The sequence below is a fragment of the Emydura macquarii genome, unplaced genomic scaffold, assembly GCF_026122565.2.
Source record: "Emydura macquarii macquarii isolate MOO-44397 ecotype Brisbane River unplaced genomic scaffold, CSIRO-AGI_Emac_v2 contig_3470, whole genome shotgun sequence".
Lineage (NCBI taxonomy): Eukaryota > Metazoa > Chordata > Testudines > Chelidae > Emydura > Emydura macquarii.
The window spans coordinates 1,333,934-1,351,048 of NW_027133607.1; the positions used below are offsets into that span (position 1 = coordinate 1,333,934).

Here is a 17,115-nt window from a genome sequence, read left to right on the forward strand (position 1 = left end):
TTCTAACTATTGTTTTAGTCTAAAACAATGCTCCATTTTGTAACCCTAAGAATTAGGAACACGCACAAAGAATATAGGCATCTATATAATATAAATATTTCTGCAAAATCCAAACCTGTCATGCTGGGGAGGAGGTGTCAGATAAATACATTGTTTAGACCAGTCATGGCCCACAGACATTGCAACACCCTTCTTCACTCTTCAAATTAATAGGTAGCAGACGCTGAGTGAATGGTGGGCGTTATTCCTTTTACATAGTGTATAATCAACCTGTGGAATTCCTGGCCACAGGTGGTTATTTGAGATACATACAGACAGTTTTATATCCATTAATAACATTTGTAGCTATGCATGTTAAGATAAGACTAATCAAATCTCATGCTGCAGGATGTAAGCTGTGGGAATCAAGAAGGATTTCCACATCCCCTCACCTCACCATATAAAACACTGTATAATTGCCCTAAGGCCAGGAGCACGAGTCCCTTGCAGCATCAGCAATCGGACATTGCCAAAGGCAGCATTGTTGGACCTGAAGAACCAATAGTCTGATCTATGGCAAGTCCTGTTCTGCTTAGATGGCCGAGCCCTTTACCTCAGCAATTCTCTTACTACAAATAGGAGCTGTGGAACTCAGTCGCGGGGAGGGGGCGAGGAAAATAAAGTAACAAGAACATGAAGAAAACAACTTTTTGTAGCCAAGATAGCATGACAGTTACTTCCCCTTAAACCACCAAGTGTGTAACAACAAAAATCATTTTGTAAAGATGGCCCACCTGTAAGTCACCTTGCAATTATTTATGATCTGTACTTTCAAAATCTCAGGGATCACGAACAGAAAAGAAAGAAGGTAAATTTCACTTATTTCTGTAAGGCAGCCTTCTAACCTGCTAGAACAGATAAATGATTGACTGGGGAAAGGTTTCTCAAAGTAATTTCCTCCAACTGAGGGAATCGGAGAGAAGCACGTTGCCATACCACAGTACAGGTTTTGGAACACATCTATTATACCTGTCATCTCAGTTGAAAGGATATCTAAACTCAGATGTTTTATCTTTTCTCACAATTACAACAGATTTTAGAGAGACCTGGCAGACCAATCACAAAAACATCTGCTTCTCTCGTCTCTTCCCTCTAAATCCTAAGAATTGCTGATCCAGGATGATTTTCAAAAGTCTTGGCCTAATTGTGCTGCCATTGAATTCAATGATGCCCCATTTATTTAGCCCGTTCTTTAGCAATCCTGCCCCAGAAGCACATGCACAATATTGCATAAGAACGTCTGTACAATCTTGACAACGCTTGTGAACTACATAAGAAGCACAATATTTTCAAACGTGATTTTTCACCTAAATAAAACTAGCCTGGTTTTCAGAGGTGCTAAGAACCCACAACTCCCAGTGAAGTCAATGCAAGCTAAGAACTACAGACAGCTATGAATCAGGCCACTTTTATTTAGGTGGCTAAATGTGGAGTTAGGTCCCCTATAGTTAAGAATGGAAGTTTGAAAAAAATGGCCTGAATGGATCTGAACATCGAATAAAGAATCAAATTTATTTTAAAATATCTCAGCAGCTTTTTATAAATCAACTATTTCATGACTTCGAAGAAAGATTTAAGGTGAAATTCTGAAAGTCAGATAAGAGACTGGAATGCTCAATTCCCATCAAATGTTGCTTTCAAAATCTCCGCCTCTGGCTATACAGTTTGTGGTCTGATGATTGTGTTTTTGCCTTTCCAAATTCCAAGTTCAACTGGATACAACATTCTTCTTTACTTCTTCTCCTAAATGATAAGGGTATTGCGTCCAGTCGATGAGCTGCCACATTACATCCCAGAGCTGTGTGTATGTCAGTGACTGCTGAAGTGATCCCTATGGGCAGCCTATTTAAATTTGTAAAGTGCTTTGGGGTCTCTGGGAAGAAAGGCACTGTAGAAAGAGAAGACATTGTTAAAATGAAAACTTACAAGCAATTTGGAACAGGTCTATAAAAGGAAAGGATCTATTCATACCCAATTATTTCGGGTTGGGTTTGCACAGGAGTTTTCTGTGCCAAGAATTCCTCTGGTTCACACGTTACTGTGTTTCATTAAAAGTAAAACTTGAGCAAGTAGCATGGTGTCACAGGTACAAGAGGCCATCCTAATTAGGCAACTGTCCATTTTAAGAGACCGCTCCAAAGTATCCCCAAGTGTACTGAATACAATTTTACACTGAGCACTGAGTTACATATTTATTATAAGGCAGCAAATAGTTTACGGCATAAATTTTTGGTAGGCCCTTGGATGGATGCTTACTGTAGGGGTTACTTTATGTTATTTTCTATAGATATGGTAGCCCAAAGAATGAGTGCAGAAAGAGTGAGGAAGGATGGTGCAGTGGTTAGGGAACTAGCCTAGAACTTTAGAGAGAGGGGTGCCACTCTTTGCTCTGCCACAGACTTTCTGTGTGACCTTGGGCAAGTCACTTAACTGCCTGATGTCTCAGTTTCCCATCTGTAAAAACAGAGCTGATAATATTTCTCTGCCTCACAGGTCTGTTGTGAGGCTAAACACATTAAAGATCACGAAACACTTGGAGATTTACTAATGAAAAGTGCTATATAAGAGCAACATATTATTATCCCAGTTCAAATGAAAAAAGGATTTTGGTGAAAGATGTTGGGCTGAGCTCTGGAGACTAAAGCCATCTGATTATATATATTAGAGACACAGCAAGGTAACAGCAATGCACACTTCCCACAATGCCCTGTCAATGTGCTGGAGTCTTGGCCCTGATTTACTTTCTTGCCCTAGAGGTCAGAGGATGGGTTCAATTTCTCATGTCCATTGTGATGGCAAAAGAAAAAAATTCCCTTGGGAGAAAATCCTCTGAAAATCAGAGTCCTTGAAGGTGTCTCAAAGTTGGATACTCCAAATCACTAATGAGTTTGGAAAATGCAGGTCCCAGTAGCTGGAATTTACACAGAACGAAACTAGAATTAAACCCACACTAAAGACCACTTTCTATTGGCAACCTGAGTGACCCACTTTCTTGAAATGGAAAGGTTTTTGTTATTAGCCTGCTTCAAATCATCCTTTCTAGGGATGGAATGTTCAGAAGACATAACGAGGGCAAATCTGATACTTATCGTCATCCAGAGAGTGGCTAGAGAAAGAAGCTGGGAACCTTGGTCCCTCAGTTCTATTCCACCTTTCCCACTGACTTACTACACAGCCTTAAGGAGATCACTGAACACTAACTACAGCATGTTCAAAAAGACATCCCCTCCCCCCACAAAATATTTGGAATAAAGAACTGTCATTTGAAATTTTTTATCGGAAAAATTTTATTAGAATTTTCATTTTCTATTAAAAAATTTCAAGTTCGATTCAAATCAAACAGAAATTTCCCTCAATTAAGTTTTTGGTTTTTGTTTTTTTTTTAATTTCAAATTTTTGGTTTTCCCCTTTTCTCTTGATTTTCCATTTTGACATTGAATGTGATGGAATGAATAATGTCTAGGTGTTTTTGGTCCCCATTCTTTGCCCCACACTTTTTCTTTTTAACTTACCAAAACTTCTCCAACTTTGCAAAAAGCTACACAGTGGCTAAAGCACAAATGGAACACTGTAACCATGCCACAGTTTTCGACAACCTGGAAAATTGCCGACTGGCAAAGTTGTGGCATAAAGGGCCTTGAGATCCTTGCATGAAAGGCGTTATGAATGTGTAGCCTAGACAGGGCTATCTCCCGCACCATGCAGACTTAAGGTATGTCTACACTGCAATTAAAAACCCGCAGCTGGCCCATGCCAGCTGACTTGGGTTCACGGGACTCGGGCTGAGGGGATGTTTGATTGCAGTGTAGACATTTGGGCTCAGGCCAGGGTCTAGGACTCTGTGTGGGGGAGAGTCCCAGAGTTCAGGCTGTAGCCCAAGCCCGAACGTCTGCACCGCTATCAAACAGCCCCTTAGTCTGAGCCCCGTGAGCCCAAGTTAGCTGACACGGGCCAGCCGCAGGTGTCTAACTGCATTGTAAATATTCCCCTAGGAGTGCCAGGCTAGCCACAAACCCAGATCATTTCTCAGAGGTTGCATGTGATGTTGCTTCTGCCTTGCAAAGCTGCTCTGAATTTCAGTCAAAATCTCCTTCTCCTGGCACAAAAACTAGTCACCTGTTTGTTACTATAACTGATCATGCAAGAAACGAAGGATGATTTTTTGCACCCCCCCCCCTTTTTTTTTTTTTTTTTTTTTTTTTCAGACAAACCAACCAACAAACGTTGCTTACTGGGGATGAGTGGAATTTTGCAAGGCTGCATTTCTGCCTGATCGTGGGCTGATTCCCACACCATGGCTATTTGCTCTTTAAAACGTAAATTCTGTATTACCAGACTTTTAACAATACTCTCAGTGTGCACTTGCCTGACTTGCTTGATATGGTCATATTGAAATCAGACAAACAAGACTTTAAAAGCTTTGGCATGCTCTGTGTATTTAAAGACCTTATCTAATGCACATTTTAGATTCAATTGTCTCTCTCTATATATACTTAGCAGGGTCTTTCAGTATATGCTCTTCACCCAACTGACTACAATGACTTTTTTATACTGTCTGTTATATACTTAGCAAATTACACTGATGTATTGCTTTATGGAGCTTCTGTGATAAGGAGAGGAGGATTTTATTATTATTATCATTACTGACATACACTACTTAGCAGTAATATAGTGATTTTGACCTAATGATCTCAAATCACTTACAAAGGTAGATGGAAAAACTGAGGCACAAGGAGAGATTAAGCAGGTCACCTCGAGTCACAAAGTAAGTCAGCAGTAGAGTTGGGAATCAAACTTGGGCCTTTCTGGCTACCATTTGTATGTTCCACCCACCAGCTCACAGCTGTCTTTGTTGGCAGCAGTGTTCTGGTAGACAGATCACAGGACAAGGAGCCAGGCGATTGGATTTCTTTAAAAAGTTCAGAGATTTCTGGAAACCCTTTGCAATAAGTGATTTAAAAACCTTAATTGTCCCAGGCAATTCACTTTTATTTTTACATGACAATGGGGTGTAGTGCAGGACATCAACAATGGGAATTTTTTAAAAAGTAGTTTAAGAAGGAGGCTGAATCCCTATATCTGTAGAACAGATACTACAAAGGTATTGGCAAGATTCCCTAGGCAGCCCCATGATTCTGAGCACTAGCGGTGAGAGAATAGGACAGTCTCCATATCCTTCAGTCCTTGGGTTCTCTGCTTAGACAACCAGTTGGGTTTTCTTACTCTGAAATAGGAATATACCAACTGGGAACTGCTCCACATTACTTACTTTGCAGGGGCTGTGAAACAGCTGTCAGATGGTAATGACTTTTGATCACTACTTACTCACTGTACCTAGGTTGCAACCAAACCAGTTACAGATGTAAAAAACAAGCCATTTTTCAGTTGCAGAAGCAAACATCAGTGGGAATAAAGGGCCTAACTGAAGATGCTAGAAAGGGCATTTAAAATATATTGCTCCACCACTGAGACTTGTATGATGTCTTTAGGCTACTTTTCCACAGGAGTTTCTAACATCTGGCAATACAAATTTGGAGTGGAAATGCTGATGGACCTTTATCTACAGTGGCAGAATGGGTTTGAATTTATTAGACCCGTATCTACTTTTGGCTTGAAACTACACTAGAAACAACCAGTTCAATCTCTTTCTCTCTCTGTCTTCTTATCTATGCACCTATATCACACTCCTCACAGAGTGTTATATTTTCCTTTGCCATTGTAAACAGGGATTCTTTTTCCTGTTCATACTGTGAGGAAGACCATAACCCTAGGTCTACCTTACAACCTTATAGTCTAAAGTAGCTAAGATAGCAACAAAAATGTTGCTACTGTACTGTGGACAGATCCCAAAAGTTGACTGCAAGCTTTCACTCTTTACTAAGAAAAAAACAACAGCACAAAACCAAATTGTTCTACCTAGCACTCTAGCCAGTATCTGTCCTTTGGAACTGGGAATTCACATCTGTTAATACTAACATATTTTACATAGCTCCAAAGTTTGCATAAATATCAGTCAATGCATTTTTCATGCTCTTTATTTCTGAGGTATCATGATATGCTAATTTTTAAGGCAAGCTGATTAGGTAATTGAAAAGTAGATGAAATAGTCAAGCAGAGCCTACTGGATTGTATTGTCATTTTACTGGGCCATGAGGACTATGCACTCCCAAATGCCTGTGTACTGAGATGACGGCATTCCCACAAAAATGTGACTCTTCTTCATTCATCCTTCCTCTCTTTATAGGGACTTCCCATCTGGAGGCATGATTGAGCTGTGGACTCTTATACATTAGAATAAAGATGGTATGTGGCAATGGGGAATTTAATGTACTGGAAATAGTACCATGAATGAGAATCCATTTGAACCTTGGAACTTGTTGCAGGATTTAATTGTATTAATTTTCCTTCTATTTTTAAAGAATCCGATTTTGGTTCTGTGCCACACAAGATTCTTCCCACTCGAAGCTCTCCTACAGGACTTCAGCTCTTCAACACATGCCACTTTCCAATGCTTGGCTCTCCCTCTTTGCATGGTGGTTTTATGGAGTTCCCTGGAAACCGAGCTGTGGCATTGGTGTAGAAAGCAATTCAAATTTAACAGGCATGAAACATGAGGGGCCTGGTATCATATTATTGTGTGTGATTGTAAGAATAAACCCAAATATTAGAGAGGGTATAACTCTTCTAAGTCAATACATTCCAACACCTGTCTGAATGTGGCGTACCTAGAACGTGCTCTTCAATCTCCAGAGGTGAAAGCCCAGCACATTAAACTTAACCTAGCACAACATTTGCTCAATACCCAATCAATTTATAATTGGCTTTTGCGATTGCCACCTATCCTGTCCAGTAGGTTCTCATGATCTGGGGTACTATTCTGATAGAAAACCTAACCTCTATTGAAGAGCTGGTGAATACTTGGATACTCACTAGGTGACTTCCCCTCCTGAATTATGCAGGGGAGTCAAATAATTCTTGTAAGACTCAAAAGACTTGATTCTCTATTTTATATTCTAGCCTAAATATTTACACAGTTACCCAGCAACTCCCCACTGAAGGTTTACTTTCCTGTGGCCAAGAATTAAAAAAAACAACAACCCGTTTATCTAAAGTTAGACTCCTGAGGCAAAATCATGCAACTTCTTGAAGATCAAGCAGCTGTGGGATCAGAATCTACGTCCACATAATTGTAGACACTCCTTTTCCTCGGCCCATCCTCACAAACTTGGTTTTCCATTAATTGACAGAGCATTTTTCCAGCAGGTGATTTTTTTTTATCCTTATTTACATGGAGATGGTACAGCCCATGCTTTCCACCTTCACAGATGACCTCCTCACACTCAGTTCCCAACCTACTCTGCTAGACTTTAGATCTATTGTGGCAAGCGTCTGCATACAATACATTTTAAAAAACCACAAGTGGTTGTGCATATTATAAAAAACAATAGTCTCCAGAAGTTAAAAATAATACACATTTGTCTCTACATTTTCTTGTGTTTTGAAAATGTAATAAAATGCATAAACTGTGATTCCTATGTACTTTTTCATATTTTGAGGGGAGGAAAAAGATCCAGAAACAGAACGACTGAGTTCTGCTTCTCTTTCATATAATTTTTCCTTAACAACCTCACATTTTAAAGTCATTTTTACTCCATGTGCCTTTAAATTGTGGTAGCAGATATCATGGCACTTTCCCCCTAAAGCAGAGAAGTTGCTCTGATCCTCTTCCTAACTCAACTCCATATGTCATTAGCTGGTGGGAAGGATTGTTCTGTCTGAGTAATTCCAGGTCAATACAACAAAGGCTTAATACACAGCAGGGGTCATTGATATAGATCTGCTTTTCTTTTCATTGTATGTTTTCAAGAGCCTTTTCCAGGTACAAAATGCTACATGTTGCATATCTAAAGGGGGGATGATCGGGTATCAAAGTCTGCATTGCAATTAATTTCCAACACAATAAAGTAGGAGTCTGGCATGTGGTCCAGAGCTTGGGTCTTTCATATGACTGCATTATACACTGCTGTTTGTCATCCCTGCGTTGGCTCTAACTGGACCTCGAGACTTGAGCTATGAAAGCTCCTTTCATGAGTTCTGTCTGGGCAAAACTCTAGGAGTTAACCCTTTACTCCAGAGGCGATACAGAGCCCCATTTTACATATGGTTACAAAGAATTCAGGAGTAGAAGGATGAGATTATAGCATGGACCAGTTTGAATGGCCCCAGATGCCATTAATCTGTCATTTGTTTTTCTTGGTACAAAATACAAGTGTGTGTGTGTGTGTGGGTGTGGGCGGGAATCTTTGATTTTGCGATAGGGAAAATAGAAGGCTTTATCTCAGGGTTCAATGGTACCTTTTCAATCTGACAAAGAGCGTGATAACACAAGTTAATATGCTGGCACCGAGACCTTTCTGACATTCAAAATAAAAGGTGATAATTTCAGTCACTGTGAAAAGTTCATGTGGGTAACTCTGTCACGTGGGACATATTACAGCGTAACCTCTAGCTGCAGACAGTGGCTACATCTATTCTGACTGTGACATATAGCTTCAATTAGCACTTAAGGAAAGAGACTTTATAGACTGCACACTCACCTCGGCTCAGCCCGTCAGGTCCCCGAAGAATTCGGCATTCTTCTATCTGGCCGAATGGAGAAAACATCACCCTGATATCATTCTCATTACACTTCTTCGAAACCATTCCTATGAACAATTTTCTGTCTTCCACAGCTAGAAGATAAAAATAATGAATGAGCAAAGGCCATTTCATCTTTTTCCTGTGATCAATGCTTCATTACCACATCAAACCAAGCTCCAGTCATGTGAGTCTGGCTCTGCAACTGAAGACAAGTCCTAAGGCAAACACTTTATACTTATATACCCCTTCCCCCACTTCCACCCTGAATCTCTCTCTCTCTTTTTGTGGGTGCTATTGTCATGCTAGTTGCATGAATAAGATGTTCTTCATCCCCCTCCCCATCATGACATCTAAGAGAAAGAAGTATCCTGTGTCAGAGACTAAAGATATTTTTGCATAGATTCTAATTTAGATAAGTTCCCTCTCCCCGCACCCTCCCAAATGCATGAAAGGAAGCAAGACAAGCAGCGGGTGGGGGAGTGCACGTAATAAAACGAGTTAATGAAAAATACTCTACAGAAACGTTCTGATATGAAAAGGATCCTAGCTTTCAATTTAAACCAGCTGTAATGCACAGCACTCAGAAGCAGGTTTGTAGTGACTGCAATGGAAAGAATAATGCATTACATTTTCCTCTCTCTTTTCCCATAATGACAGAGTAGTCTCCCTTCAAATGGACACAGTGCATGTTCCAGGGCAGCACTTCAACAAGGGAAGTGCATATTACTTTCCAAAAGCTAAATCCTTTGATTGGTAATGATGTTGAGTTTGCAAGAAATACAACAGGCACTTTGTCAAAGATATCGGTAGATTACCCCTTTTCTATATTGTCCACACGGCCAGTGAAAAGTAGGTTGCTATAACTGGATGTGTGTACTGGCTCTGAAATTTAACAAAAACTCAAGCCATGGACTGGTGTCAAAGATGGAATAAACTTCAATAACCCAGCTGCGATCTGGAAGACTTAAAAATGCTAACTCGCTATCTCCCTTATATTAAAAATAAATAAATCTAAGGGCTTATTATATGGTACGTATGATGCTCCTTTCTTCTGCTATTGAAATGGCATGCAAATCCAATTCACTGTTAATGAGTAGACTGCCAGAGTTTGTGGGAAGCAAAGACAGAGGAAAGCTTTACTCCAGAGTATCTGAGTATTTATTTCTATTATTGTGCAAATTATTTTTGTAATGAAGTATTTTCATTTCTGTGCTTATGAAAAATTAATCTTCCTTCGCACCCCGAACCACCCTAGCATGTGTTTGTCAAACAGAATAAATTGCAGCTGAGAAGGAAGAAACCTATATATTTTCATAGGATTTTACTGGTATCATGAATTGATACTTTTAGTGCACTTAGAATTTCAGCAATAAAAACCAGAGGCTAATGTTTATTGACGACAGAATGGGTAAAAAAGGCATTCCTTTATTTTATACAAGCAAGCACAGGGAAAATGCATTTTCCAGAATCCCAAAAGCAAATGGATGTAGATTGCGTCCATGATATTGCTATGCACTGCCATCTGGACTGAGTCTTGGAATCTAGCCTCTTGCTCTGCAGGAGATGGGCATGAATTTAACGCCCAGGAGAAGGAAGTGTTTTGCTCAGCAGAAATATGTCCAATCTCAGCACTTGCATTCACACTTGATATTAAGGTTCCATTTATATATGGTTTATAAAAGGTTAATAAATGATTAATAGATGGTATAAACATGTTGCAACCTTGAGAAGTATGGGCTATAGATGCGTGGAAGCACATCAGCAGACAATGTTGTAAGCCAGGGTTATGAGCAACCTCTATACCTGCTGGGCATTATTATTTTACCATTTATTACATCTATTAATCATATGTCCTTTATAAACAGAAGCGTAACAAAGTGTGACCCATATTTCTTTATAGATATTTGTATTATTAACACCCATTTTACAGATTCTGAAACTGAGCCACAGAGAAGTCAAGTGTCCTGCCTACGGCCACATGGTGATTGAGCAACAGAGCAGGGATCAGAACTCAAAGGTCCCTGGCTCCCAGCTCCATTCTCAGTCCAACAAATGACACTGCCTCAGCCAATTAAGCAACTGCACTCTAGGCCCAAAGGGTGTCCCATCTGCTCCTGCTTCCAGGGAAGGATGAAGACTTTCTATCTTCAAGTGGGAGATAAAAATAAGAGACTTTGGCGGATGCAGGGGATCCCATCCTCCAGCCTAGAAAGAAAAGTGGAAGGTGCTATTTTGCCAAACCACCATTTAACTTCCCCCCAACCCAAAGTCAAATGCTAAGATGTTTTAATTCTCCAAACACTATCAGATGACGAACTCCCCACTGGCCTTCTTCTCTTTCACTAGTAAACCTACAAATATGCCATTTCACTAAAACGATGTGCAGGTGTTCAGCTGGAGGCTGATTTTATAATAAACACCCAGCTCCTGTTTACTGTATATCTTCAAAATGCACATTTCAGGGAAAATGCTCAGAGTACAGAAGACATCTCGGTAGGATGATGTGCCTCACATCCAATGCTGTTTGGTGTTGCTGACCAGTGGTAATTTTTAAGAAGTTTGTAATTTTATCTTGGCTAAAGGCCTGACCACACAGAATGCTGAAAGGCGCACTGTCCAGATAAAAACTTGTTGTAAGACAGGATAGCATTTTAAAGCAATATAACATACTTTCGTGAAGAGAAAGGCATTATTTATTCCTATCAGCGTAGGGTGGGAGACACAAATTCATGGGTTCCATAGATGCTGGCACTAGAGGTGTGGGAAGTGCTGCCACAATCCCTGGCTTGAAGTGGTTTCCCCGTTATATGCAGGGTTTACAGTTTGTTCAATGGCTCTCAACGGCCCCACTATAAAAATTGTTCCAGCACCGTGGCAGGAATCAGACAGTGATTACCTCTGTGTTCCTGGGCAAGTTACTTAACTTCTCCTCCTCAGTCTTTCCATCATAAACAAGAAGCATTGTGAGGATCGACTAGTGAAAGTGCTGTGAGGACTATGGGTCGAAGACACCCAAAGGATTTCACAGTCAAATGGATTGGAGGCAGCTTGGGGATTTTGTCTGTATGGCCTGCAGTTTCAATTTTGGCCACTAGAGGGTGCTGGGTCACACCCGTTGCAGGCCAATGTGGCAGACTGCGGTAGGTGCCCTGTGCCTTTGGTGCTGAGCAGAGCCCCACGCACAGCAGCGCCCAGTCTGCTTCCTATGATCTTGGCAGCAGTGGCCTCACCTCCCACCATAGTGCAGGAAAGTGGAGAGTTAATGGAGATCCCAAAGGAAGTCCCATCCCCTGCTGGTTAGAGACAGGAAGCAGCTGCTGGAGCTGAAAGGGGGGACTCTCAAAGCACTCTACGAAGGAGTAGGGCGAACAAACGTCCTGCAAATTGTGGGACAGTCCCGCAATTGGCTCCTTTGCCCCGTGTTCTGCAATGACCTCACAATGTCCCACAAAAGACGGAGTCGGGGGGGCTGCCCAGCTGGGCCGGGCTGGGCCGGGTTGCTCTGCGTGGCACAAAAATTTAGGGGGGCTGCTCCACGCTGTGTGGTGCTAAAAGTCAAGGAGGGGGGCCTGCTCGGTCAGGCTGCTCTGCTCCGCTAAGAATTGAGGGGGATATATTAATTGAGGGGGATATATTAAGAGCTGGCAGCTAGCTACTGTATGCAGAATTTAGTTAAATGTGTTATTTTAGCTGTCTAGGGCTTCCTAAAATGGGATATTTGCTACGGGGTGAAATTAGTGCTCTTGGTTACATTAAAGGGGTTTATTTATTTTAATTTCACCATGTCCCAAGATGTCCTGCTGTCCTGAAATTGGACTCATGTCAGTTGGTCACTCTACAAAGGAGATCAGCATCATTATCCCCATTTTAAAGATGGGGAAACTGAGGCACGAGGAAGGGAAGTAACTTGCCCAAGGTCACCCAGCAAACCAGTGGCAGAGCCAGGAAAAGAACCCAGGTCTCCTGAGACCTACTCCAGTGCCCTAGCCACTAGGCCATACTGCCTCCCATTTCAGGTTTCATTTTCACCCTGTAATTGTTGTGCACACACATTTGGGGTGGGCAGGAGCAGTTCACAATTCAGAAAGCAGACCAAAAAGACACAATTTGTTTACTTATTTAAATCACATTTTGGGGGAGGGGTTCTGAGTCGTGGATTTTGGACTCAGTGCTGCCGTTTGGCTGTTTTCCACTATTTTGACAATGTAAAGCACAGATGCAACCCCGTATAACCGGCTTGTTAACAGATGTATGGCTGCTTTGCATTACCAGAGCAGGACAAAGCAGCTAGAGTATACCAGTGAATCAAGTCCTGTAAACGTCTATTGGACCCACTCCCGAAGCTGTGGCTGCCTGAATGGAACCCTTGAGGCGTCCCACTGAAGTCACGGCATTGGGAGAGTGCAGTTGCACGAGAAAGGCCTTTAAGGTCTGGTTTTTACACTTCTCTCAGTTTGCTCGGAGGGTGAAATTTGACTAATCTTTTTCACTTCTCTCTTCCCAGTCCATCATTTCAATTATGGATTCTCATATGTTAAAACCAAGGGGCAGTGCTTGGGATCACAGCACTACAGGAGAATGTTTAAATAACAATTTAAAAAAATAATGAAAAAATGCTATTAAGATTCGCTAAACTTTTCTTTTTCCTCCCTGAAGCGAAAATTCTATCGTGAAAATACATGGTGGTGTCCCCTTAAGTGACTGGAGCTATCATCTTGAAATATATCTAGAACACTATTTCCTTCTCAGACTAAACTGCCCTTTCTTTTACGCCAATCAAGTAAGGGTTAATTATTTAAGTACAAATGTTTCCCTGCCCCAGAGGGTGGTGGTGCGGGGAGGGAAAAGACCTTTTATCCTTATTTGTAAGCTGGCGAAAAACCCTAGTGTACAATCTGTCAAAGTCACACCTGGATCTGGAACTGCCTGAATTAATTAACAACTTTTCTATGTGTTAGTGTTGACATATGGCACTTAATTACTGCTTCCAAATCTGCAAGTTTCTCCACTTAGAATTTCAAAACCATTTCTTCACCCTTTCAGTGAATCAGAAAGTAAGTCCAGGATAATGCCCCACGATTCCCTTTTATTTTAATGGAAAATTTTTCTTGGTTTCCCCAGTTGGCACTTTATAAATATGAGCATATACTGTCATAGAATCATAGAAGATCAGGGTTGGAAGGGACTTCAGGAGGTCATCTGCTCCAACCCCCTGCTCAAAGCAGGACTAACCTCAGCTAAATCATCTCAGCCAAGGCTTTGTCAAGCTGCACCTTAAAAATCTCTGAGGATGGAGATTTCACCACCTCCGTAGGTAACCCATTCCAGCACCCTTCTAGCGAAAAAGCTTTTCCTAATATCTAACCTACACCTCCCCCCCACTGCAACTTGAGACCATTGCTTCTAGTTCTGCCATCTAACAACACTGAAAACAGCCTAGCTCCATCCTCCCTAGAACCCATTTCAGGTAGTTAAAGGCTGCTATCAAATCCTCCCTGATTCTTCTCTTCTGCAGACTAAACAAGGCTAGTTCCCTCAGCTTCTCCTCATAAGTCATGTGCTCCAGCCCCCTAATCATTTTTGTTGCTCTCCGCTGGACTCTTTCCAATTTGTCCACATCCTTTCTGTAGTGGGGGGCCCAAAACTGGACACAATACTCCAGATGTGGCCTCACCAGTGCTGAATAGAGGGGAATAATCACTTCCCTCGATCTGCTGGCAATGCTCCTACTAATGCAGCCCAATATACCATTAGCCTTCTTGGCAATAAGGGCACACTTTTAACTCATATCCAGTCCATATTCTTGTCCACTGTAATCCCCAGGTACTTTTCTGCCGAACTGCTGCCTAGCAAGTTGGTCCCCAGTCTGTAGCGGTGCATGGAATTCTTCCGTCCTAAGTGCAGGACTTTGCATTTGTCCTTGTTGAACCTCAACAGATTTATTTTGGCCCAATCCTCTAATTTGTCTAGGTCAATCTGTATCCTATCCCTGCCCTCCAGCTTTCCTACCACTCCCTGTAACATAGTGTCATCTGCAAATTTGCTGAGGGTGCAGTCCACCCCATCCTCCAGATCTTTAATGAAGATGTTGAACAAAACTGGCCCCAGCACTGACCTCTGGGGCACTCTGCTTGTTACCGGCTGCCAACTACATATCAAGCCATTGATCACTACCCGTTGAGCCTGATGATCTAGGCAAATTTCTATCCACTTTTTAGTCCATTCATCCAACCCATACTTCTTTAACTGTCCTCATGATATATGCCCTGAGAACCATTATTAATGTTAATGCCCTTCTTCAGCTGCTGCCCCAGTGGCAGCTGGAAAACAGTTACCAGCCGTTCCTCTGCATTGCACCACTCTGCTCCCCCTAACTGCCAATACCTCTAGCTCTCCTCCTACACTGGCTCTGCTCTTACTTCCAGTATTTCTGAGGCGCTATGCTACACACATCACCATACTAGTAGCTTTGTCCTCCAACTTTAAACAACAAAGTATCCTCAACATTCTAACTGTGCATATGAAGATTTGACATCATTTGCTTTGCTCCAGAAGTTTAATCTAAAGGAGGCAATTACACCTGCTTACTTTCCTTTAGTGAGTTGGGACTTCTGTACCTTCTCCCAAAATCTGGAAAACTTTAAGAGGGGAAAAAAAAGTAACTTAGCTGTATTTAGTGCTGGTGAAAAATGCTGGAGAATGCTTTGGAGAGTAAGGCATTTATGCCCGGTACAGGGTCAGGCATTGCAAAATTCCCCATAGGTCTCTGCCAGTGTGCTTCAGCCTTGTCCTGGGAGGACAGACTCTCGGGATGAGGGGCTAATTCATTTTTGGTCAATTGTCTATTGCACTTATACCTTGTCCATGAGATTAGAATGAAATTTACTTTATGTAGTGGGCCTTATGTAGGACTTAATTAGTTCATAGGGTCTTGTGCAGTACACCTGCAGAATAGAAAGGATTCATTCATTGAGAGCATGATAAATATTGGGAGATGAAATCATGGTCCCCAGGAAGTCAGTGATAAATCTCCCAGTGACTTCAATGAGGCTGGGATTTCACCCAGTTTCCAAACTCAAACTACTTGGCCTTTCTGCTGAGCATCCAAAACAGGGTGACAGTTCTGCCAGCGGTAAGAGATTTTTTGGTTTATGTTATGTGACCACTTCTCCAAAACTAGAGTGAGCGCCCCATTCCATTTCACATAGGTGCCAGCCCAGCTCTCCTGTGCAGCTGGCCAGTTTTTAAAGCTATCCACGATGTGGAAAAGAGCATAGTACAAAGTTCTAATTCCCTTCTAAACTTCATAGTCTGTGGAGAAGGCTAAAAATGGGATGCACTACAATTAGCAAAACCTTGCGGAGAGATTTAGAGCCCAATCATAATTTACATTTGCAGCTATGTAGATCTCTAAGTGCATGGCTTCTGCCCTGATTACTAATTAATGAGGTGCAAAGATGCCTGTTGGAAGGCACCAGTTCTGATTATGTCAGCCTTATGGGAAAAGAAGCTCTTGCAATCTAAGAAGGAAGGAGATTTCTTTAACATATATTTTAGTAAATTATAGGAATGAATCAAGGGGGAAAAGATGTATAGATTTTTTTTTCTCCAAATGAAACACACACAGCAAGGCAGCCCTACCATGAGATTGTGTAATGCCCTCAATATGCAGATCCAACACATTTTATAGATTTAGCGTGCTGTATATTTTGCATGTCATATAAATACTTTAAGTCAATAAGCTCCCTTTTGCATAGATATTATTGTTGTAAAATTTATCTGAGAGAGATCTAGAGAACTCTATATAAAACAAAAGTCAATATGGGTCTCGTACTTAAGAGAAAAACATCCAGTTGATTCTAAATTGGGTCCAGATTCAGAGAAGCATCATTATTCAGAAAGGATGTTTAGACATATGCTTAACCTGAAGTATATGCCTAAGTCCCATCAGGTGCTTAAATGCTTTCCTGAATATGGGAATGTCTCTTTCTACTCCCATACTATTTTAATCTCAGACTGTTCTCAGCATCAGGTGTTACTGATTGCTAAGAAACTCCACGACTACCGTACCAGGATACAAACTAAAGACATATGCAACAAGGGCATGACACAGAGAATGCAAAAGGAACAGAGGAAATAACATTTCTCAGAACATTTCCTCCCTTCTTTAAACTGAAGATAAACGGGAGTTCAGAGCAGCTCAACATTTTTCCAGACCTATCAGCTATAGGGACGCTTCCTTACAAGGCTTTTGCTGTATTAAGAGAAAAGCATAAGTCATACATTGCATTTATTTTTTTAAATGAAAAGAGACACACGCACACATTAAATAGGAAATAGGATAATCACTTACCATTGGACTTTTCACTATCTGCGGGTTTCATCTGGATAGGATGATGCATCTAAAAATATAAATGAAAAGACAGTACAGCAGGT

General features: G+C 41.3%; 1 protein-coding gene across 9 annotated transcripts in view; it reads right to left on the bottom strand.

Annotated features, from left to right (window-relative positions):
• CELF2 (CUGBP Elav-like family member 2) overlaps window positions 1-17,115 on the bottom strand; it is a 423,961-nt gene that overhangs the window by 69,966 nt on the left and 336,880 nt on the right. For all 9 annotated transcript variants that reach the window (XM_067534964.1, XM_067534962.1, XM_067534960.1 and 6 more), the window contains 2 exons: window positions 17,033-17,081; window positions 8,637-8,771 (listed from right to left, as the gene is read on the bottom strand). In XM_067534964.1, coding sequence (XP_067391065.1) covers window positions 8,637-8,771; window positions 17,033-17,081 — 184 coding nt within the window. The remainder of the gene's footprint in view (window positions 1-8,636; window positions 8,772-17,032; window positions 17,082-17,115) is intronic.